The sequence below is a fragment of the Chlorocebus sabaeus genome, chromosome 3 (assembly GCF_047675955.1).
Source record: "Chlorocebus sabaeus isolate Y175 chromosome 3, mChlSab1.0.hap1, whole genome shotgun sequence".
Lineage (NCBI taxonomy): Eukaryota > Metazoa > Chordata > Mammalia > Primates > Cercopithecidae > Chlorocebus > Chlorocebus sabaeus.
The window spans coordinates 4,213,478-4,237,277 of record NC_132906.1 but is presented as its reverse complement, the minus strand read 5'-3'; the positions used below and the strand labels follow the sequence as shown (position 1 = coordinate 4,237,277).

General features: G+C 49.2%; 1 protein-coding gene across 1 annotated transcript; it reads right to left on the bottom strand.

Moving 5' to 3' along the window:
* Window positions 1-241: 241 nt before the first annotated feature.
* On the bottom strand, window positions 242-23,348 carry ATP12A (ATPase H+/K+ transporting non-gastric alpha2 subunit). The gene is made up of 20 exons (XM_008021738.3): window positions 23,145-23,348; window positions 21,984-22,097; window positions 20,870-21,004; window positions 20,622-20,739; window positions 20,093-20,361; window positions 18,367-18,565; window positions 18,104-18,213; window positions 16,118-16,252; window positions 12,183-12,375; window positions 10,220-10,395; window positions 9,526-9,662; window positions 5,131-5,281; window positions 4,394-4,562; window positions 4,152-4,306; window positions 2,285-2,408; window positions 1,933-2,078; window positions 1,170-1,303; window positions 880-981; window positions 355-446; window positions 242-270 (listed from the first exon to the last, which is right to left on the bottom strand). Exons 1-20 carry the CDS (start codon window positions 23,244-23,246, stop codon window positions 242-244), a joined length of 2,790 nt encoding a protein of 929 aa, XP_008019929.2. The 5' UTR covers window positions 23,247-23,348.
* Between the last annotated feature and the right edge of the window lie 452 nt (window positions 23,349-23,800).

Below are 23,800 nucleotides of genomic sequence, written 5' to 3'. Positions count from 1 at the left end.
ATGTACATATTTTTTTAACATGGAGATGGAGATAGAAGAGAAGATCCTATATAAAGAGTTCAACTTCAGTTTTAAAATGCAAAACATCAGTGAGTATCCTGCATACAGCTTTCTGCATGAAAATTTCCTTTTGTTGAATTTTGACAACATCTGCCCTTCAGAGGAATCTCCCAGCAAATGGTCAGAAGATGAACAAGTGCACCCCAACGTGCCACTGAGAGGCATAGGAAGTGAGGTGGTCTTAATAATACATGTTCTTATCCCACCAGCCTGCAGAGGTAGAAAAAAGCACATCAGAAATGGAGAGTCTGTTGAAGTGGGTAAACAGAGCCTCTAAAATCATAGGCTACTCACTTCCAGGGTAGAGCCTGATGAAGAGCTTCCGCACCTCGTCATACACCCAGATCAGGATGGCGTGCGGCACAGCCACAAACCAGTACTGAGCCCTGGAAGCAGAGGGGTGGAGGGTGAGCCCTGACTCATCCACAGGAATAGCCCAACCCTGCCCAATGGGAATGAGGCTTCTCATTCATTTGTCCTGCTTTACTGCAAAGAACAACAAATCCACGAGGTCCCACAACACAAAGCTGGAAAGCTCCTGGTTTAACTTGCACTGTGACTGCCAGAAGCAATGTCTGCCCTTGAAGCAACCTGTTGGATGAGGATGAAGGCGGGTTGGTGAGGTCTAGAAAACCCATTTCCACTTCTGGAAAATGCAGATCAAAGCTTTGGCCTCATAGAGCATGGGATCAGTTTGACGTCTTTTGAAAAGACTTGGGGGAAGAACCTGGAAACCTAGGAATCCTCAGGTTTATTTAGGTTGTGACAGCTCAAAGCAGAGGCTGGCTCTTTCCTCCACGCTGCTGAGGGTAAACTCACCTAAGCATGGTGAAACTCAAGGCTGTGACACTTCCAAGGCCATAGGAGAGGACCAGCCCAACGACGATCTGTGAGGCAATCCCCACCCAGATGACTTTATTTCTGCAAGATACGCAAAAGCAGACAGACTTGGGATTCTTGTGGCTTCATGATCGTACACCCAGCAGACCATGCCGCCAGGCCTCTGGGGTTACAGGTGTGGCCAGAACTCGGTCTTGTGAAAAACAAATCATCGTCATCCTTGCATGGCAGGCCCAGGGCTGCGCCAGGAGGCCGGGCACAGGCAGTACCTGAAGGGACCCTGTTGGAAGATGGAATTCCTCCGCGTTTTCCTGATGATCAGATCTGCTATTTGCTGGACTAGGATGCCAACAAAGAAAGCCGTGTAGCCCGTCCATTCTAGGTATGCCCTCTGGTACCTTGTCTGTGAATGGGCAGAGAAGGAAGAGACCATGACATGAGGCCCAAAGGAAAACTTCTAGGAAATTGCAGTGCAGTTCTCTACAGCTTCATGCTGTCTCCACACCTCACCCAGACTGAGAGTGGACCACTTCCTAGTGTTTGGAAAGAAACATTTTTCCTTCTTGAACCCGCTGAGTAGGGGAAAATGTTAATTTTTTAAAAATTATCATTACTATTATTTTTAATACAGGCAGGGTCTCATTGGCCAGGTTGGTCTCAAACTCCTGGGCTCAAGTGATTCTCCCTCCTCAGCTTCCCAAAGCGCTGAGATTACAGGCGTGAGCCACCGCACCCGGCCTGAAAGATGTAAATTTATCTGGACCCACTGTGGGTGTGGCTGGGCTGGTCACTCTTCTATACCAATGGCAAAGCTAAAGTTAAAAAAGGGACCTCTTGGCGTCTAGTCCGAGAGAGGAGGCTGCGTCTTGAGACCCGGCAAAGGCCAAACACGTGTCAGCAAGGGGGCCCTGAGCCCTATTAATTAAAGCTTTCCCAGGCTGTCAGGGACATGGAGGTTCTGTGTAAGTCTGGGCAGGGCAATCAGCATGGAGAGAATCAGGTGGACTCTGCGGCAGGGCTCCCGCCACTCACCCATTCCTGCCCATAGCTGTCTTCCAAGTCATTCACGTAGTCCTTCTCCCATTCTACCCGCAGGTTAATGAGACTGCGGGGCAGAAAGCCCTCCTGTGCATAGACAGTGAAATACACAAGGAAAGCTCCCAGGGCTTGCATGAGGCCTGAAAGAACAAGAGAGATAGGACACAGGTTCTATGATGGCCTCAGGGAACGGCCTCGTCCTGTCCCTGTCGGCTCTTGGTTCCCCGTCCCTCCCCAACCCAGGCCTTGTAGGAAAACCACTCTTTCTAGCTGTGTCCCCGACTCCAGTGAATTCAATTCTCGGGGCAGGCCCTGGTGTGATGGGGAAGACGTGCCCTCATTGTACCAATGTGCAGGTATGAGTACACGGCAAGCGGCTGGTTCACTAGTCTGTCCTTCTTCTTGTGGCGAGGTTTCCTGTTCATGATGTCACTTTCAGCTTTCTCATATGCCAAGGCGATGGAGGGGATCTAGAGGGGAAGAGGCTGGTGAGGTCTAACCCCAGGATGCTCTGCTCTACCCACAGGAGGGGAGCGGGGCTGGGGTGGGTGGGGCACTGGCTGGATGAGGTGGGGGCATGGAGCTGGCCCATCAGGCTATAGGCAGTAGAGGGCGTGTTGTCTGTATGGGAATTTAAGAATATTGCCTTTAGAAATCAGCTGCTTTTATCACCCTGTGCTGGCAGTTCTGAAGACTGCTGGTTATAAAGCACTCTTCCCCTACAGGGAGGATTTCTATGCCATCCTCTCCCTCCGGGTGGGAGGACCTGCTAAAAGACAGATGATTGCACCCCACCTCCAGACTTCCCGATTCAGGAGCACTGGACTGGGGCCAGAGAATTTGCATTTCTTTCTTTCCTTTTAGACAATGCGTGTACAACCTATTTCCATTCCTAGCCAAGTTATCTGCAATAACATTTTTATTTGTTCTTAATTTTTAGTTTTTAACAGACTAGGTCTCTCTGTGTTGACCAGGCTGGACTCTAACTCCTGAGCTGAAGCAATCCTCCCGCACTGGCCTCCTGAGTAGCTGGGGCTGCAGGTGTCCACCAGTACCCAGGGTGTGCATGTCTAGCAAGCTCCCAGGAGATGCCCACACTGAGCTTGGAGAAGCGCTGCAGCAGAGCCAGGCAGGCAAATGTGAAGGGCTTGGAAAATGATCCATCAACTTTGGGGACCTCAATATCCCTCAGAGGGAGAGACATCTCCAATCTCTCTAGGAATTAGGGATTACCTGGGTGTTATAGAAAACAAGAGAGGGGAAGGGGGCAATGTGAAGGGCCAGTGTCCTGCTAAGAATTCAGCTTGCTGTCTGTTGCTTTCCCTGCTTGCCCATGTAAACCATAGACCTGGGCAGCTTTCACGGGGCTTTCTTTAAATGGATACTGGAAAAGGGGAAGGTTTAGGTGACATTACTGTAGGGCAAGGCTTTAAAAAGTCTTCATCACCACTACTTCTTACTGTGTTTAGGTAAAGGGCTTCCATATCAGAGTCTCTTACTTAACAAGGGGTGGCTGTGAGATGATCACTTTAGTCACTGGGCCCCCAGTGGTTATTTGGGTGATCGAGTGACAGCTTCATCTTCCCAAAAGAAAAGGGAGGCACACAGGCTGAAACTGACGAATGGCATTTCTTTCTTTCTTTCTTTCTTTTTTTGAGGATGAAGACTCATGTCTTGAAAAGCTTGCTATAGGCCAGGTATAGTGACTCACGCCTGTAATCCCAGCACTTTGGGAGGTCGAGACAGGTGGATCACTTGAGGCCAGGAAACCCCATCTCTACTAAAAATACAAAAATTAGCCAGGTGTGGTGGCACAAGCCTGTAGTCCCAACTACTTGGGAGGCTGAGGTGGGAGAATTGCTTGAGCCTAGAAGGCGGAGGTTGCAATGAGCCGAGATAGCACCACTGTAGTCTAGCCTGGGCGATGACAGTGAAACTCTGTCTCAAGAGAAAAAAAAAAAAAGTCACTGTAGAGTGGTTTTAATTCCCAAACATTTGGCAGATGCCTCTGGACCCTTGCTTTGAGGTGTGGTATGTGGACCGGTAGAATGGGCACCACCTGAGAACCTGTAAGAAATGCAGAGCTACAGGCCCCATCGCATGGAAGCTGAGAGGCATTGAGTTAGTCCATCCCCTGCCCTTGAAGGTAGCGACCCTGAACTCGACCTCCCCGGGGGCAGGCATCACACCCTGTTCCCTTCAGTGTCACTTACAATGTCTGTCCCCAAGTCAATGAACAGAATGGTGATGGTGCCAATGGGCAGGGGGAGCCCAACGATGATGTAGATCAGAAAGGGGCACAGCTCAGCAATGTTCTTGGTCAGGGTGTAAGCGATCGTCTTCTTGAGGTTGTCAAAGATCAGGCGACCTAGGCAGAGAGGTTTCTCCTTCAGAACTTGCTTCTAGTCCCCCAGACCACCCTGGCCCTTGGGAAGACGCCCTGAGACTCACTCACCTTCCTCCACCCCAGTGACGATGGACGCAAAGTTGTCGTCCAGCAAGACCATGTCGGCTGCGTTTTTGGCTGCGTCAGAACCTGCTATCCCCATGGCAACCCCAATGTCTGCCTTCTTTAGAGCCGGAGAGTCATTAACTCCATCCCCTGTCACAGCAACAACGGCATCCTGCAGCGGGGGACCCAGGGAGAAAGTGGGAGTGGGCAGGCCCAATGGATTGCAGGCCTGGAAGAGCAATGCGGCCACCCTTTCTCTTGAGGTTGCGAGGACAATTATGGCTGAACTGAAGGGCCCATTTAGGGGAAAAGATAAAGATGAGAAATCTTAGAAGCAGGAACAAGGATCGCTGAACAAGATGTGTATAAATGAGGACAACCGAAAGCGCAGGTGTTTTATATCTTATGTCTTCACATTTTTTGTTTCATATCTTTGCATTTTAAATCTTTCTTCACTCACACTTACCACAGTGGCAAATGCTTCACCTCAGAAGCCCCGGGCTCTCATGATAAAATGCAGAAAGCTGGGGTGAGCCTTTCGGGGAACATGTGGTGTGGGTCTCAAAGGAGGACAGGGGCCAGCCCACCTGAGAGGTGGAAAGGTCAGGTGATAAGGATGAGCCAAGAACTCTCTCTTGAGGTTTCAAAGGCACCACAACCTAATGTGAGATCCGGACCTCTGCACTTGCCCATAGACAGTAATGGGCCTGTCAGTCCTCTGGATGCTGCTGTCCACCCACCTGCCTCTGACAGCCCTCCACAATGATCAGCTTCTGCTGGGGGGATGTCCGGGCAAAGACAATCTCCTGGTAGTTGGCTAAGATCTCATCCACCTGTTCCGAGCTCATGTCCTTCAGCTCCATGCCAGTCACCACAGCAGCCTTGGCATCCCTAGAAGGGCCAGAAGAAACTGGGTGAGGCCCGAGGGCAGATCTTAGGTTAAAACACTGTTCCAGGCAGGATGCTGGCTGAAGCCTCTGACTTGACCTGGAACCCAGTGTCCTTTATACCTAATGCTCTAGTGAGGTAACAGGAGTCCTGGGAACACGTTAGTCTCCATTTCAAGAGGGCAAACTCAGGCTAAAATGTAACACCATTTCTTGGTATCATATAACCATAGGAATAAAAAAACCAGGTAGCCTTATCCCTACTAGAACAGGTGAGAGTGGTACTTCCTAGAGCAACGCTTTACTTTAGAAGTAAAAGGAAGTTAAAAAACTGCCCATTCATGGCCAAACGCAGTGGCTCTTGCCTGTAATCCCAGCACTTTGGGAGGCTGAGTAGGAGGCTCACTTGAGGCCAAGAGTTCAAGACCAGCCTGGGCAACATAGTGAGAGCCCCTGTCTCTACAAACAATTTTTAAGAATTAGCCAGCTATGGTGGCATGTACCTGTGGTCCCAGCCACTCATGAGGCTAAGACAGGAGGATTGCTTGAGCCTGGGGGGTTGAGGTTGCAGTAAGCCATGATCATGACACTACACTCAAGCCTGGGTGACACAGGGAGGCCCTGTCTCAAGAACAAAAACAAAAATAAAACCCCCAAACTGCCTGTTCGTACGTTTTGGGTCCTAGAATTCTTTTATGCCCAAACAAGGGGTAATAATTATTTGCTGTTGTTTATTTCAGATTTACAGAGTGTCATCTTTGTGCAATGTGCTATGTAGGCAGCAGTTGACTGAAGTCTTTGAGCAGCACTATTCCCTGCTGACTATAAAAGTAAGGTTCTAGGGCCTATTGATTATGCAGAGCTGCCTGCGCCACTCCCCTGCTAAAACTCTTCAGCGGCTTTCCACTGTGCTTGGAGCAGACCCCAGAATCCCTAACTTTAGCCAGCGAGCCTAGGTGGGGCCTGCACTGTCAAGCTTTACCTCGCCTTGGGCTCTCCCTCCTGCCCCTGGATGCTCTCAGTTCTGATATCCTCCATCCCCCGTACCCTAAGGCCTTCACGGGTCGCACTCCCTGTCCAGGAATGGGCATCTCTCACCTCAGCTTCTCGTGGCTAACACTACATTTCAGCCTTCAAATCTCAGCTTAAGCACTGTAGGTACAAACCACTGCAGGTCCTTTTCTTTACAATTGGCAAGTGTTGGGCATTTTAGGTCTGTTTTTCCTCTTGGTGCTAAGTATTGGAATTCTAGCCCTTGACTCAAACTACAGGTCTTCTTAATCGCTGGTAAAAAATAATCCAAGTAAGAGAAGAAAGAAGGGATGTTTCCTTTCCCCTTACACCTGCTAAGATGCAATTTTTATATGGTCATGAAACTAGAGCTGATGAAGTGAATAACTGACAACATTCACAAAAGCATCCGCTTCACTCAGTGTGGTGATTCATACACAAATGTGCAGTCCACTTTCCCTTTTGTGGCCATCAGCAGAGTGGCAGTGGCCAAGAGGAAGTTCAGTCCCTTTGTGACTTTTGACTGAGACCAGAATCATAAAAGGCATTTCAATGCACCTTCCCACATTGGTAGGAAGATTATATCTTTCTCTTGTTCCAAAGAGCTGAGACAGAATCACATTCTGGGGTCTGCTCCAAGCACAGTTCCATCCTTGCACATCCGAAAGGATGAGGAAGTTGAGGTTGCACAAGGACACTATACAGGTCAGCAGATTGGGAAAGCAGTCCAGGTTTATAGGAAGAAATGTGCCATTTATACACAACAGGAGCATAGGAGGAGGCTAAGGGCATGACCGTTGTGTGCACATCACCCAGCACGTGGCCATCACCAGGCTAAAACTGGACAGCAAATATGAAAAGGAAGCAATTGAGAAGATGCAGGAATAAGGTATCTTATATAAAACTTTCATTAAAAATTGCTAAAATGGGCCAGGCACAGTGGCTCACGCCTGTAATCCCTGCATTCTGGGAGGCCAAGGTGGGCAGATCACTTACAGTCAGGAGTTAAAGACCAGCCTGGCCAACATGGTGAAACCCTGTCTCTACTAAAAGCACAAAAATTAGGCGGGTGTGGTGGCACATGCCTGTAATCCCAGCTACTCAGGAGGCTGAGGCAGGAGAATTGCTTGAACCCAGGAGGCGGAGGTTGCAGTGAGCAGAGATTTCACCACTGCCCTCCATACTCCAGCCTGGGTGACAGAGCAAGACTCCATCTCAAAAAAAAGAAAAAAAATCTGCTAAAATGAAGCTGGGTGCAGTAGCACAAGCCTGTAGTCCCAGCCACTTGGGAGGCTGAGAGGGGAGGATCCCTTGAACCCAGGAGGTCGAAGCTGCAGTGAGCTATGATCACACCATTGCACTCTAGCCTGGGTGATCTGACAGTAGGAGACCTTGTATCTAAAAAAAGACTCAGCTGGTCTGAAGGTAGTAGTGAATTATCTCAACTGATTGTTCACAGTCAGTTACAGATCAAACTCTTCTACCCTTTCCTCTCTTCTCACTACTGCGCTTGACCACTCTTAAAAAAATTCTTGGGAGGCCAAGACGGGTGGATCATGAGGACAGGAGATCGAGACCACCCTGGCGAACACGGTGAAACCCCGTCTCTAGCCGGGCGAGGTGGTGGGTGCCTACAGGCACTACTACAGCTACTCGGGAGGCTGAGGCAGGAGAATGGTGTAAACCCGGGAGGCGGAGCTTGCAGTGAGCTGAGATCCGGCCACTGCACTCCAGCCTGGGCGACACAGGGAGACTCCGTCTCAAAAAAAAAAAAAAAAAATTCTTTTAGGCCGGGCGTGGTGGCTCACGCCTGTAATCCCAGCACTTTGGGAGGCTAAGGTGGGTGGATCACTTAAGGTCAGGAGTTCAAGAACAGCCTGGCCAACATGGCAAAGCCCTGTCTCTACTAAAAATACAAAATTAGCTAGGCATGGTGGTGGGCGCCTGTAATCCCAGCTGCTCAGGAGGCTGAGGCAGGAAAATCGCTTGAACCCAGGAGGTGGAGATTGCAGTGAGCTGAGATCACACCACTGTACTCCAGCCTGGGTGACGGACAGAGACTCTAAAAAAAAAAAAAAAAAAAAATTTGTTTAAAATTCTAAAGTGAAAAAATATATAATCCGATTATCTTACAAAGCCAAACAAATAAACAAGCCCCAAATTTGTTTTCATAGAGGGATGTTATATAGACTAAAGGGCATTGCAAGACTCTTAGACTTCAGATGCTGTTGCTGTGCCCAGCGGCGGGAACCCTGGTTAGTTGTTTGGCTTGGTAATTTGTTATGACCTGACAGCTGTGTGTCTCTAAAAGACCTTAGTGCTTGGGGAAACTGAAGAGGTGCATTGGTCTTTCCTTCGTCTCCCGCATGTGTTAAAGTATAAACCAGCTAATGAACATTTCTTCTCAACCTGAGAATTTGGAGTCGTTGACTCATGGAGACCAGGCACAGTCCAGGCCACTCTCCCACATGCCCAGCTCCCTGGCCCTGTGTGCCTCCTTCATTACACTGACCACATCATTATTAGCTTTGTTTCTGTCTCCTTGGCTCGATGGAAAGATCCTCAAGGGTGTGGATAGTATTGTTCAGTTTGCTATGGTAGTTCCAGGTCTTGTCTGGTATATAGTTGGCACGCAATAAATAATTATTGAAAGAATAAATACACGAGTGAATGAACAGTTGGATGAACATGATTAAAAGACCTAAGGATAAACATGATTAAAAGAATTAGGAGAAACAAGGAAATAAAACTTGCCTTAAGAAGCTTCCATTCTATTTGTTACCAAATAAAAAAGAAGGGTGTGTTTACACGTTATGAAACTGGGTGGATAAATACCCAAGATGCTTACCAAGGTGGGGTGCATGAAAAAACCCACAGGGTTCTTACGACTCCGAATTATGCAACTGCATCTATGGCAAGTAATTTCACATAAACCCTTTGTTTCAGTTTTTCTCATTCTAAGTTGGGCACAATAGGTTTTGTGCCCAGAGCACACTGGATTTTGAAATTTCAAACAAGGAACACATAAAGGGTCATTTCATAGTATCAATACTATGCCTGGCACATATTAGCTGCTCAGTGAAATTAGAGTGAATATATGAATATGCAAATTATAGCTCAAACCAGCCTACCTCTCAGAGCAAAAAGCTGATTTGTTCCAAGTAGTGCAGCTCTTTAGAGCCGGTGGGGCCCCATGTGAATGAGCTGGAATTTTTGCTATGCGGCTCCTGTGCTTACCATTTGTTAACTTGCTCCACAGCAATGCTGAGGCGACGTGCAATGTCTTCCACTGTTTCACTGTTGGCCGAAATGATCCCCACACTCTTGGCGATCGCTTTGGCTGTGATGGGATGATCGCCAGTAACCATAATAACCTAAAGCACGCCAACGAGAAGGCCCATGGATAATGAAGAATTCAGCTGGTCTAAGTGGGGATGGCTCAGTATTGCCTACTCCATAGTGCCCTGGAAGAATGTGGCTGGTGATTACAGCGGCAGCTCTGGATCTATGAGACAACTGTCTTTGGAGGAAACACTAATCCCATTGGGTCTACCCTTGCTCCTAAGCTTCATACGCTTCCTCCTCTGACATGAAAGGAAATCCTTCCCCTTTGATGTCACTTTATTTGTCAAAGGGCTGGTCACCCAAATACTTCAAGTAAATATCTTCAAGTAAATATCAAATTCCTATTTTTATTTCTAGTTTCACTGTGATAAAGTTACTGAAACTGTCCCACAAAAACAACATGATTGTGTCTATGTGGAATGAACCACATACACAGTAAGTGCAATGAGAAGAATCTCCTAGTGCTTTGAAGTGACCATATCTTGCCCTAGTCCGTCTAAATACTGACCGTCTCCCATGAAAAACATTATTCGAAAGGAACATGACATAAAGAGAGAGCTTCTTGAGTCAGGAAAATAACTCCCACCTTGATCCCTGCACTCCGGCATTTGGTGACTGCATCCGGCACAGTGGACCGAGGGGGATCGATCATTGACAAGAGTCCCACGAAACAGAGGTTGGAGGTTGGAAAGTTCACAGCGTCTGTGTCAAATTTGTAGGTTTCTGGAAACTCGTGTGCTGGCAGGTAGAGATGACAGAAACCTGTAATACGGATGAATTAGGGAGTCAGTGAAACTGGAATAGGAAACCAAAAAAAAATAAGAGGGGAACACGCCGATACACCTCGGTCCTCTACTGTTTTACGAATACATTAGAATAAGCCAGAATTGTTTAATTTCTTCAACTCCATAATGCATTTCTTTAGGAAAGACATATTTTATCCAAATATAATTCACTGTGTGTTCATTAGACTCTGTGTTCTGGAAATATATCTTGCTATATTGCCAAGTTCTAGGGCGTACACAGTCTCCACTTCTGAAGCTTAGTAGGGCACAGAGTTAAAGGGATCGAGCACAGGGCACGTCGCAGGGCAGAGACACACTTTAGCTGCGTCCTGACATAGACTTCCCCAAGGAGGTCACATGCAAGCTGAACCCTGAGAGGGGCACAGATGATTTCCAGGGTAAAAAGGGAGGGTGGAGGTGGGAAGGCCATTTTCAGCAGAGAAAACAGCATGTGAAGAAACAAGGAGCTTCAGGGGAGGGGCACAAAGTTCAGTGTTAGATCAAGATAAGCCCAAAAGAAAGGCCAGCAGGAATGGGGCAGAGCCACCCTTCTCTCAGAAGGCATCAGCCTCTCATGGGCTGAGGTGGAAGGGACTCTTGTGTCTGGTGGGACCTCCAAGATCGTGTGATCAGCTTTCACATCCAATTTATTTTCAGCCTGGCCCACTGCTTTGCAAACGTCAGTAGAGCAGGCTTTGAGAGGTCAAACACAAGTGGGCATCAGTCCCGTGTAGAGTACCCGGTGCTGTGGGTTACTTTATCTGCTTTGCCAACTCCAGTAGCCTCTAGAAACACACATTCCACAGATTGCATCTATATTGCTGAGGACTTCCATGGTGTTTAATGAGCTGGATCATCAACCATACACTTCTGTTTCCTTGAATTGTCATTCTGTGGTCCTGATGGGGTACCATTCCGCCAGCCCTGGTGCTGTCCCCTTTGACAACACTACCGGCACCCCCACTGGGTCCTCCCCCCGTGGATGCATTTCTAAGGTTTCTTCCCTCCTGACACTTTGTCTGCATCACTGGCACCCTCTCTTCCTAGTCGCTAAATGGGAAGCTTAATCATTTTTCAACTGACTACCCTCCTCTAATTGGTTCCAAGTCTTACCAATTCTACCTCTACGAGCTCTCTTGCCCCGATCTCTCCTTCCCATTCCCATCACCCTGATCAAATTCCCATCCCTTTTGCCTGAACAAGGGCAACTGCCTCCTAAAAGAAATTTAACTCCTTCCACAAAGTCTTCCCCAGCCCCGTTACTGCCCAGCTCACTCTGGTGGCACAGCCCTCGGTGCTCTCCACTGACTGCAGGACGAAACCTGGCTCCTCACCCACATGTCCAAGACCTCCACCTCATCATCTCCAATCTAGTCCTTGAGCCCTGTTTCCGTGACGGTGCCATCTCACCTGCTGGCAGCACCCCCTGTGCCCCACGCTGTTCTGCCTCTGTGCTCGGCCTATGCTGTTCCCTGGGCCCTGGAAACTTTCCCCATCTCCCCTCAACTGCAGCCACTTAAGGCCCAGTTTGAAATTTAACTCCTTCCATAAAGTCTTCCCTGAGCTTGCCTCTCTGGAGGCCACCTCACCCTGCTTGGTGCTGTCACACAGCATCCTCTCCTTTTTCCCATCCTGCTTATCACGTTCTCTTTTACATGCTTCACATGGACACCATGGCCACTCGGCGAGGTCACAGGTCCCCAAGGTGCCTGCCTCATCTCTGTGCCCACCAGGTGATGGGCAGGACCCTGCCGCTGCACTCACCCAGCACACGCTCGCCCAGCCCGCCCAGCTCCATGTAGGCTGTGTGGAAGGCCTTGGCGGTGCTCTCATCCAGCAGGTGCTCCTCGCCATTGATCATGATGGTGCTGCATTTCTCTAGGATGCGCTCAGGGGCCCCCTTCATCACCATGAGGAAGCGCTTGTCGTGGGGGTCATCTGTCTCGTGGATGGAGAGCTGGGAAGGAATGAACAGAGCGTGTTACTTACAGACAAGTGAAATGCATTCCTTCTTCTCTACAGGTCCATTAAATGTAAAGGAGGAGGAGGAACAATGGCATCCTCTGCATGTTCCACCCTTTTTCTTTCTGTGGCCAAGTAAGATGAAGAGCTCTAGACTTGGCCCCAGCCCAGAGTGGGGCACCCTGGGTTGGAATCTGCAGTAAGTGAAGCTCATCTTTCAAGCAAAACTGGCTGCTTTAGGCAGGCTAGATGTGGCCGTCAGCGTGTGAAATCTTGTGCCTTGAACAAGATCTCCCAGGGTGCCTGTGAGAGTTAGGCGGCTGCGAGTCTCTGCATCTCACCTCCTCTACCTCCCTGTGGGGAGCAGCCATCTTTCAGACCCAAACTACTCTGAGCTCAGGAGGGCAGGAGGCGGCAGGATTTCTGCACCTCTTCACCTCATTGTCCGCCCAGTTTTCCTGCTTGGATGTCATAGAAAATGGCGGTGTGAGGAAGTGGCCACTTCCACGTATAGTGTTTGAGGAAGACAGCCGAGTCACAGAAGTCTCCATTTTAATAGGAATGCTCTTGACCTAGCAATTCTACTTCTAGATCCATCCTAATAAGATATGCAAAAAAATCGATATACAAGAATAAAAGGACTAACTTATCTAGCCCTTACTCTTCTAAGCACTCAAGAGGAATCTCAGGAAGCTGGAGTGTTTGGGAGAAAATATATCGCAAAGAAAAGTGTTCCAATTTTGGGTCTAACAGTTCTTTACAAATCAGTATTTCATAAACTTTTGGGTTCAAAAATAAGTGCAAAGATGAGTACAAAAAGAAGCATAGGGCAAATAGGGTCACCAGCTGCTGCTGCTGCTTTTCTTAATGATCAAGTAAAGACACTGAGAAAACCAACCAACCAACAAAACCCAAACCAAACAAAAATCCTCCCGTCTATTATCACTATAACTTTCTAAAACACAGGCCTTTTCTTTTTCTTTCTCTCTTCATTTTTTTTTTTTGTTTGTTTGTTTGTTTTTTGTTTTTTGAGACGGGGCTCTGTCACCCAGGCTGGAGTGCAGTGGCGAGATCACAACTCACGGCAGCCTCGACCTCCCAGGTTCAAGCAATCCTCCCACCTCAGCCTCCCAAGTAGCTGGGACTACAGGCATGTGCCACCATGCCCAGTTAATTTCGTTTTTTGTTTTTTTTTTTTGTAGAGATAAGGTCTTGGTATTTTGCCCAGGCTGCTCCTGAACTCCTGGGCTCAAGCAATCTGCCTTCCTCGGTCTCCCAAAGTGCTGTGATTACAGGTGTGAGCCACTGTACCCAGCCAAGATAAGGCTTTTTACATTTAAAACATAGGGATCATATAAAACACTCTTCTGGTGTGTACCACGTGCCAGGCACTGTTCTAAGTGCTGTCCACATCAACTCACTTGTCCTCAAAACAACTTTAAGGCCATGGGTACTATTATTATTCCCTTTTACAAAGGAGGAAACTGAGGCACAGAGGTTCAGTGCTTCACTCAAGGTCACTGAGCAATAGGTGGCTATCTGGTGGCTGAGCTGGGATTTGAGCCCAGGCTAGCAGGCTTCAGAGTCCCTGCCCTTAATCATGGAGGCTACAAAGGATAATCTTTTAAATTAAATACATTCATCATTATATAAAACTTTTTAAAACATTTTCCAATTTGCCATAAATATTTTAAATGTCTTAACGGACCAGTATGTTTGGAGCATCACACTATTGATCACTATTCTAATCAATAAGATATAGGCTTTCCATTTTCCTTCCAGCAGAGATGTCTCCTTCCAAGGCCATGACATGTGAAGTCCTGGTGAGGCTGAGTACTGCTCATGTGTAGACATAAAATGACCCTAACAGCATCCAGACAGCACCTTCAACCTCTTCAGCAGGGACTCACACAGGCCCCTCTCCCCTTTCTAGTCCCACTCTGTGTAGCCACTTTCTCCTCCAACTTGTACACGAGGCCTCATGGAACCCGTTTTTTCTCCCCGACGGAGCTTCAGCAGGGTTCCGAGTGCTGCTGCTGATGGAGGCATCATCTAAGCCCATCTTCACACTATGCACTGATGCGCGGCACCTCAACCTCCTCATCCTCTACCCACCCCACAGCGTCGTCATGAGAATGAATTATTTAATACGTGTGGAAATTAGCACAGAACAGCTCCTATTATTACTAGCATTGTTAGTATAATAATAGTCGTGCTAAAACAGTCTTTTAGGACCATTACCCACTCTATTTTTACTTATGTTTTACATAAGAGATGTGATTTCTTGGCTCGAGTATTTTACATTATACGTTTCTGGTTAGTTGTCTATTTAGCTAACTGTGATTCTTTCTTGGCTCACTATCCACAAAGAAGACGTTCACAACACAAGAGTTCTTCTCTAGGCTGGGCTTGGTGGCTCACACCTGTAATCCCATCACTCTGGGAGGCCAAGGTGGATGGATCACCTGAGGTCAGGGTGTCCGAGACCAGCCCGGCCAGCATGGTGAAACTCCGTCTCTACTAAAAATACAAAAAATCAGCTGGGCATAGGGGTGCATGCCTGTAATCCCATCTACTCAGGAGGCCGAGGCAGGAGAATTGCTTATACCTGGGAGGTAGAGGTTGCAGTGAGCTGAGATCGTGCCACTGCACTCCAGCCTGGGTGACAAGAGTGAAACTCCTTCTCAAAAAAAAAAAAAAAAAAAAGAGTTCTTCTCTAACCATAAATTCCATCCGAACTAAGATGGGTGGATAATCACCAGAAATCTCCACACATACAGTTGTGGTTATTCTATTTCTATACTTGACTATTGTGCAAAGCTCAAGTCCAGATCCTGCTTTCAGCGTGGGCTCTGTGGAAAATCCCATCTGCATGGGGACCTGGGGCTCCCAACTGTCATTTGTCTTAACATGCGGAGGCTGTGACGGCTGATTGTTGGCCAGCTCTGCATGCTGAGACAACCAAGCAAGGATGGTCATCTTCTACCTGAGCAGGGGACGGAAAGGAGACCCCCACCGACAGCACAGGGGATGGCCCCGGAGAGCAACGGGGCTGTCACCTGAGGGGCCGCTCAGTGGTCTCCCCGAAGGGCAGGGCTTGCTCCCATGGCCTGAACTGTGCCACACTCCCTCTGTGTAACGGTGGGAGAATCGTGGACTTGGTGTCAGCCTTGGCAACACGGGGTGCTGTGCAATTCTGGCCTCTCAACACTTTTTAAGGGCCTACTTCCTCCTCTTTGAGTCAGGATTCGTCAGTTCTACCTCACAGGCCGGATGTGAACATGGAACGAGGCCACGTAGGTCAAGGGCCTAATGCACTAGAGGTGTGAGGAGCAGGTGTTCCGCCTCCCCGCTGCCCACCTGGCATTCATGCTTGGAGTGTGGCTGCTGCTCCTCGCGGCAGAAGGTACCTGCTAGTGGTGGTGTGTGTGTGCGTGTGTGCGTGTGTGTGTATGTGTGTGAGAGAGTGTGTGCCTGTGACAGAGATGGCTCATTCATAGAAGCAGCCAAGTTCTGATGACGTCCTTGCCTTTCTTTCTTTTTCTGCCCTGTTTCAGGGCTAGGAAGGAGGCCAGCAAGTAGCTTGACCTAGGGGACCAGATGCCCGGGTGCTGTATCCCTGACCGCTGTCTTTGAAGTCAGGTATCCTTCAAAATATGAGGTAAGCAAAGGATACATGCAAGTAGAAAGCTCATGCTGCCGGTAACAGAGATTACCAGTTGTGAGGAAAAACTCACCTGAAATTTATTAGTAGAGTTAAAAGGGATTTCAGCTACTTTGCAGTTTCTTTTTCTAATTTCCATCACATCACCCAAAATGACCTCTGAGAATTTTAAAAGAGCAGTTTCTGAGGCATCTCCAATCACAGCTTTCTGGGAATCAAAGAATAAAAATATTTGCAGTACATATTTAATGAACCAACATGCCCTCAGCACAGGACCCAAAACACACCTCCTGATCCCATTACCATCTAGTTGGAGAGACATCACGTGATCAGGGAGGGCCACAAGACAGTGGTACGCGTGTAAACAATGGTGCCACCTACTGGCATTAGGGATGTTTGGAGAAGCTGGATCTCTGTGAGGACTGAAGATTTCGTGGAAACAAGCAGCTACGAACTAGATCTTGATAGACAGGTGGGTTACCAATACACAGAGAAGAAAGCCTTCCAGAAACCAGGACGCAGGTGCAGGGACGTGAGGTGCAGGCTCATCTGTAAGCGTTCATTGGATGTGGAGGGCGGGGAAAGACCTGGTGGGCTCTGAAAGGTAGCCTGAGGTCTAGACTTGAGAAGCAGAGCACAGGGAAGTACAGAAAGATTTTGAACAAAGTTAAGTGAATATAGAAAGCACCATTTAAGGAAAATTAGGGGCATTTGAGAAAGACTCCAGGAGGGATAAACTGGACTCAAGGAGGCTTAATTTCAATCAATTAAGAGGTTGATACAGCTATTTAGATGCAAGGTACTGCTGATAAAAGGTAAAGTTACGTATATTTTGAAGCAAGAATGATAGAACTTGGTGACTCATTGGATATAAGGAAAGGATAAAGTCAACGATGACTTCCAAATGTTCTGGCCCGATGACAAATAGAATGGTTGTAGCATAGAAAATTAGAAAATTGGGGCAAGGCACTGATGTGCAGCTAGGCTGGGTACGGGTGGAAGTTAACGAGCGTGATTTGTGCAGCTTCCTAGTGGAAGCACACAGCCGGCCGGAGATCCAGGTTGGAGCTCAGGTAAGAAATTAGAACTGGACATAAAGATTTGGAATGGCAGGGCGCGGTGGCTCAAGCCTGTAATCCCAGCACTTTGGGAGGCTGAGACGGGCGGATCACGAGGTCAGGAGATCGAGACCATCCTGGCTAACACGGTGAAACCCCGTCTCTACTAAAAAATACAAAAAACTAGCCAGGCGAGGTGGCGGGCGCCTGTAGTCCCAGCTACTCGGGAGGCTGAGGCAGGAGAATGGCGTAAACCCGGGAGGCGGAGTTTGCAGTGAGCTGAGATCCGGCCACTGCACTCCAGCCTGGGAGACAGCGAGACTCCGTCTCAAAAAAAAAAAAAAAAAAAAAAAAAGATTTGGAAGATATTGACAAAGAAGCAATTGGCCAAAAAGAGCATTAATGAACTGCCTGACGGAAAGAAAAGCAAACAAACAAAAAAATAAGAAAGAAAAAGTCAGGGAAGGAAACAGATGGCAAATAGAAAAGCCAGGAGAACAGAGATTCACTGACTCATCGAGATGGAGAGGAAAAGGGAGAAAGGGAAGGAGGAGAGGGCAGGAGGGGGAGAGTTTTTTGTATGTTCCGATATTCCAGGACCCCTTAGAGCTTCGTCTGCAGCCATATTCTAGTTAACAGGAGTCCTTCTATTTTATCCAGTCACATTTTAAATTTCCATGAATGGCATGTATATTAAAAGGAACTTTGATTACATCCACTTAGCTGGCAGAAAAGTCAAGAAAGTAACTTAGAGGTGCATTCATTTCCAGAATTTTCTAAAGACCCTAAAGCAATATTCTGAAACCTTTTAAGCATCTTTGTATTCTCAAAGCTAGTGTGCATAAAGAAAACTTTCTGTATGTCTTGTAAGTCCGGCTTGCTCTTGCAAGCACTGGACAAACTTTATGCAACTGGAGAGATGAAATCAAGCACACAATCATACCCCAGCAAGTGACTCCAAACTGGCTGTGATTTAAGACCGAGTGCTGCAGAAGCATTACCTTCATGATGGGGACATTTTCCTGTCCTGGCTTGAACTCGGCTCGGTTACACAATGTTATTATCTTGGATAAGGAGGCCCAAGTCCTAGAGCTTTGGTCAAAGACCTGGTCTGGAAGACAGAGAAAGAACAGTGGCTGCTGTGGGTTGGGCTGGCCGTCCATGAGTCCAGCAATCCTCCGGCTACAGACCCTGCTGCGTGCTCAGCTCAGCCCCAGGACGGAGTCCGCAGCTCTGACCAGACCAAGCTCTCCATAGGACTTACTTGAATGGTTTTCACTGGTGTCAGCCACAAAGATCTGATTGTCGAACCACAGATGGGCCACTGTCATCCTGTTCTGGGTCAGTGTCCCGGTCTTGTCTGAGCAGATGATGGAGGTGGAGCCGAGGGTCTCCACAGCCTCCAGGTTCTTCACCAGGCAGTTCTTCTTGGCCATCCGTTTTGCTGTCAGCGACAGGGTCACCTAGCAGGAGAAGGAAGGAAGCTTTGGGAAAAATCCTCATTTGAACTCAGGTCCAATAATACAGAAATAGCCAATGTCAGCTGTGATTGAATTTTAGGAGACAGCTGGACTAGTTTTAGGGGAGAGGTGTGGTTACCGGCACAGCTAAACTGACCTGGTGGCTTACACGCCACCAAGAGCCAGCCCTCTATGCCACAATCCTTTTTTATTTTTATTTTTTTATTTTTTTTTGAGACGGAGTCTTGCTCTGTCGCCCAGGCTGGAGTGCAGTGGCTGCATCTTGGCTCACTGCAAGCTCCGCCTCCCGGGTTTACGCCATTCTCCTGCCTCAGCCTCCCGAGTAGCTGGGACTACAGGCGCCGCCACCACGCCCGGCTAGTTTTTTGTAGTTTTTTAGTCGAGAAAGGGTTTCACCGTGTTAGCCAGGATGGTCTCGATCTCCTGACCTTGTGATCCACCCGTCTCGGCCTCCCAAAGTGCTGGGATTACAGGCTTGAGCCACCGCGCCCGGCCAATCCTTTTTTAAAGATTAAATACGAGACACTTTTCTTGTTCCTTCATGACTTGAAGAAAACAAGGGACCTACGGGCAGCAAACACAGAAAACGCTGCTGTGGCTGGTGCCCACGTACAGCCACGACACCACCTGTGGTCCCTGAGCAGGAGTGTGCTCCAGAGACTGGCTGCTGCATGCCAGAGGTTGTCCCAAAGGACACACTTATTGCTTTGGGGAATTCATCAGCTTTTGTGTTGAAACAACACAAAAAATGAGCTTTTCATTTTTAAAAGCTCCATATTTTAAAGATTCTTTTAAACCCCCAGATCTCAAAGGGTTCTTTTGGCTCCAGTTTCCCCAAATTACTATCTCCTGGAGTCAGAAGAGACCTGGACTTCAAAAACTTCTCCTTTCTTTGGTCAGGACAACAGCAGGCCAATGATCATGTAGTCACAAAACCAGGAACATGAATCCCCTCCTCTCCTACCCCGTGGGACCCCCATGGCAGAGACTGAGGAGGAGGGGCTCTTGTCTCGGGACTGAATGACACGCAGAGCCAGAGCTGGGTCTAGGGTTGGCCAGGAAAGGGCTGGAGTCCTCGGCAGGAAAAATGGGAGGATTTTTTTTTTTCCTAAGAGAGGTCAGTGGAGTATGGCAATGTGCCTAAATGCCTAAGTTGTAGAAACTGCCAAAGAAATGTGGGGAAGGCACCAGGCTTCTAGAAAATCTGTGAATGGTGGAGCCTGTCTTATCTAGATCTTAAGGGGCAGAGTAAGCTACGTGAACTGCAGATTGAAAGCATAACGTTTTCAAGGAAAACACAGTCAAATATTAAAAACACAGCCATTTTTTTTACAAAACTGTTTCTTTCTCCGTAAGAAACAGTCTATTCAGAATGTTCCATGGTTGTCCCTGGCGGGGAGGGCATGGTGCTCTGGACCTGGGGGAGATTGCCGTTTGTGTGGTCGCCTCCCCAGTACCAACGCTGTGTCCACAGGGCCGGGTGCAGGCCGTCTAACAGCATGGACTCACGGTGACAGTGGCCAGGAGGCCCTCGGGCACATTGGCCACAATGATGCCAATGAGGAAGATGATGGAATCCAGGACTCGATAATTCATGGACACTGCGATGATGAAGAAAAGGATGCCGATGGAGACAGCCACTCCTGCCACAATGTGAACGAAGTGCTCGATCTCAATGGCAATGGGCGTCTTCTCATTTCCAACTCCTGAGGCCAAAGAGGCGATATGGCCAATGATGGTGCGGTCACCCGTGTTGATGACCATGCCGGTGACGGTGCCTACAGGGGAAGTAGATGTTTTATTCCAGGGGTCCTCAGCTAGGAGGGGTGTGCAGCCAGCTTGCAGCCCTGTCTGGCGGCTGGCACAGTCAATAGGCACACCACATTCCCGAGGCCACGCATCATCCTCTAGGCCCTTCAGTTCCATGCTTCCTCTGGGATGAGCTTTGTCACAGGGTGTGGCAAAGGACAGATCTGAGAGCCCAGGAGGGAGAAGGGACACGGGTGGACATGTGGGCTGAGAGTCAGAGGCCTTTTACCTTCCAGACACGTTGTGGAATAGAAGCAGATGTTCTTCGTTTCCAGGGGGTTTTCATGGGTAAACTCAGAGGAGCGGGGCTGGGGCTCAGATTCCCCCGTGAGAGAGGAGTTATCCACCTAGAAGAAATGTTGAGAATGGTTCACAGCTGGGTACCTCACTCCCGCCTCTTATACTGATGCTGGGAAAGACCACAGAGCCAGCGGGTTTGGAACACGGTCCTTGCGGTGGGTGACCCCTGCTGCTTACCCGGCACCCTTGAGAAGACAGCACCCTGATGTCTGCGGGGATCTGGTCTCCTCCTTTGACCTCCACAATGTCCCCCACCACCAGCTGCTCTGAAGGGATGGTCTTCTTCTCGGAATCTCGGATGACCAGAGCTTGCTGCAGAAGAAAACCATGACAGATGCCTCAGACCCTGGAGGGACACCAGCCCTCCTCCCCAATCTGTGCCGCACCAAACCCCAGGACAGAGGCCTTGGAACTTCCTGGTCACTGTCACTATTGAGTCCATGCTGTTAGGCAGCCTGCACCTGGCCCTGTGGACACAGCATTCTGCTGGAGCCTGAGGCTGTCAGAATAGCAAGAATGAAACAGAACACTGCTTCACCCGAGGCCTGAAGACTCTAAGAACTACTTTTCCTTGAGCTCACGGAGATTTTCTTGGAACAGAAGAGTCACTGTTGGCCAGATCTGGCCAAGCCAGAGTCCTGGGCCTCCTAGAAAAGGAGACCGTTAAGGGTGAGCAATCCTGGCTGGGCGTCGGGGCAGAACACTGAAGGTGGGACTGGGGAGGCTGATAATCTTGCGAGGGTCAGGGAAACTTTAACGAGGTGATCTCCTGCTTCAAGCTTGGCAAGAGGCATCTTTTCCACCCAGAATCTCTCCTCCAGCCTGCAGTTCTCTGGGCCAGAGACAGTCCAGACACCTGACAGGGGTCTTTGGGGAAGAGGGGAGCACTGGGCTTCCCTACCGATTGCATTCTGGGGCTCAGTAGCAAACATGTGACCCAAACATGGTCACAGATAAACAACTGCAGGCTGGTCTCCTTGGCTGCCCGTGAAGGAACACTCCCGGACCTTCCACAGGTCCCTTCCGGAACCCAGAACGACTGTCCACAAACACCGAGGAGCAGGAACAGAAGATGCCATGCGCTGACCAGCACTGCCCTGGGTGGTACCTCATTTGACCATCAGAACCCTGTGAGGAACTGGGGTTCTGACAGATGGGTTAATTCACCCACGATGGCTCTGACAGGGACAGAAGTTGGAACACTTGGCCCTCAGGGCCCTGTGCCCCTCTCAGCTGAGGCTTCCTCACCCGGGAGTCACCAGAGGCCAGAGGACGGGTGGCTGCCACTCACCTGAGGGATCATCTTTTTGAAGCTGGACATGATGTTGGTGCTTTTTGCCTCTTGGTAATAAGCAAAGATCCCCGTGAAAATGACCACCAGGACAAGCACGGAGCCCAAGTACACCTGGGTGAGGAGGAGGGCGTCAGTCAAAGAAACTGGCAGTGGGGGCCGGGTGCGGTGGCTCAAGCCTGTAATCCCAGCACTTTGGGAGGCCGAGACGGGCGGATCACGAGGTCAGGAGATCGAGACCATCCTGGCGAACACGGTGAAACCCCGTCTCTACTAAAAATACAAAAAATTAGCCGGGCGAGGTGGCGGGTGCCTGTAGTCCCAGCTACTCGGGAGGCTGAGGCAGGAGAATGGCGTAAACCCGGGAGGCGGAGCTTGCAGTGAGCTGAGATCCGGCCACTGCACTCCAGCCTGGGAGACAGCGAGACTCCGTCTCAAAAAAAAAAAAAAAAAAAAAAACTGGCAGTGGGAAGAAGACAGGCCCTGGGGCTAGAGCTCTCCATGGGCGGGTGCAACGCTGGCAGTTACGCCCTGGTGTAGTTTACAGGCCACAAAATTTGCCCATGTTAAGTGCACAACTTACTGATTTTTTAAGTTTACAGAGCCATGCAGCCACCCTCCACCGCAGCCTCAGACATCTCCACCCTGCCTGGAGGTCCCCCCGGCCCCTCTGCTGTCACTCCCTGCTGTCCCATGCCCTGCCTGGCATCACCGATCTGGTTCCTGCTTCCAAGGATGTGCCTGGTCTGCACATTTCATGTCAATCCAACCCCATGACATGTGGCCTGTTGCCTCTGACTTCTGTCTCTTGGCATCACGTTGGCCAATTCAGTTTTGTGGATTTGGTACCCACGTCTCGGCAGGCACAGTCTCTCTCCGTGTTAAAGGGAGAGGTTAGCCTGGGGGAGACAGAGCCCCAAACGACTTCACATGGATGCAGATTTTCTCCCCCTTAAAAATTCAAGGTGTTTTGTGTATCCCTTTTCATTCCCACACTGCCTCTGGAGCATCAGAAAGCCAGATCAAATTCCTGTTTTCCAGCTGGGAAAATGCCTGACTTTCCCACACCTAAGCAGTGGCATCCAGCCCTCAGCGGTGCCTCCGAGGCCGCACTGGATGGCTCTGCCAGCAAAACCAGGAGGGGCCACCCCAGAGCCTTACGTTGTTCAGGGATGCAGACTTGTTGCTGGAGTACTCAATCCCAAATGCAATCCAACAGAGAAAGGCGCCCACCCACAGGAGGACAGAGAACCCCCCCACCATCTGCTTGAGGAACTTGATGATCTCAGGCGTCTGCTTGGGAGGGGTGAGGGAGTTGGGCCCATCCCGGGCCAGGAGCTCCGCGGCTCTGCTGCTGGAGAGACCCTGGGAAAGCCAAACAAAGCACATGCACAACCAAAACAAACACGAATGAGACCGTCCTCCTCCCTCAGGGGTTGGGCCGCATAGTTGTGCAGCATGGGGTGAGGCATTAACGTGCCCAAAGAAGGTCTTGAGAAAAGCGGACCCTGCCTCACCTCTCCAGCTGCCCAGCTTTTTCGGAAAGACTGTAATGCTTAATAGCCAGGCACTGTGCTCTGTATATTCACTCATTTAGTCTTTCAAATGACCCTTGAGGCAGGAGCCATTACTCCTCGGTCTCCTCATTCGCACAGGTGGAATTGGAGGCACAGAAAAATGACGTAACCTGCCCGAGGAACCTGGCCTGTCAATCAATGGTAGCGACCGGTTTCAACGTGGTGACTGGGTCCAGAGCTACCGCACTCTGCTCTGCTAAGGGGTTTTAGTTTCTTAGAGGTTTATCCAGTGAGAGGAGT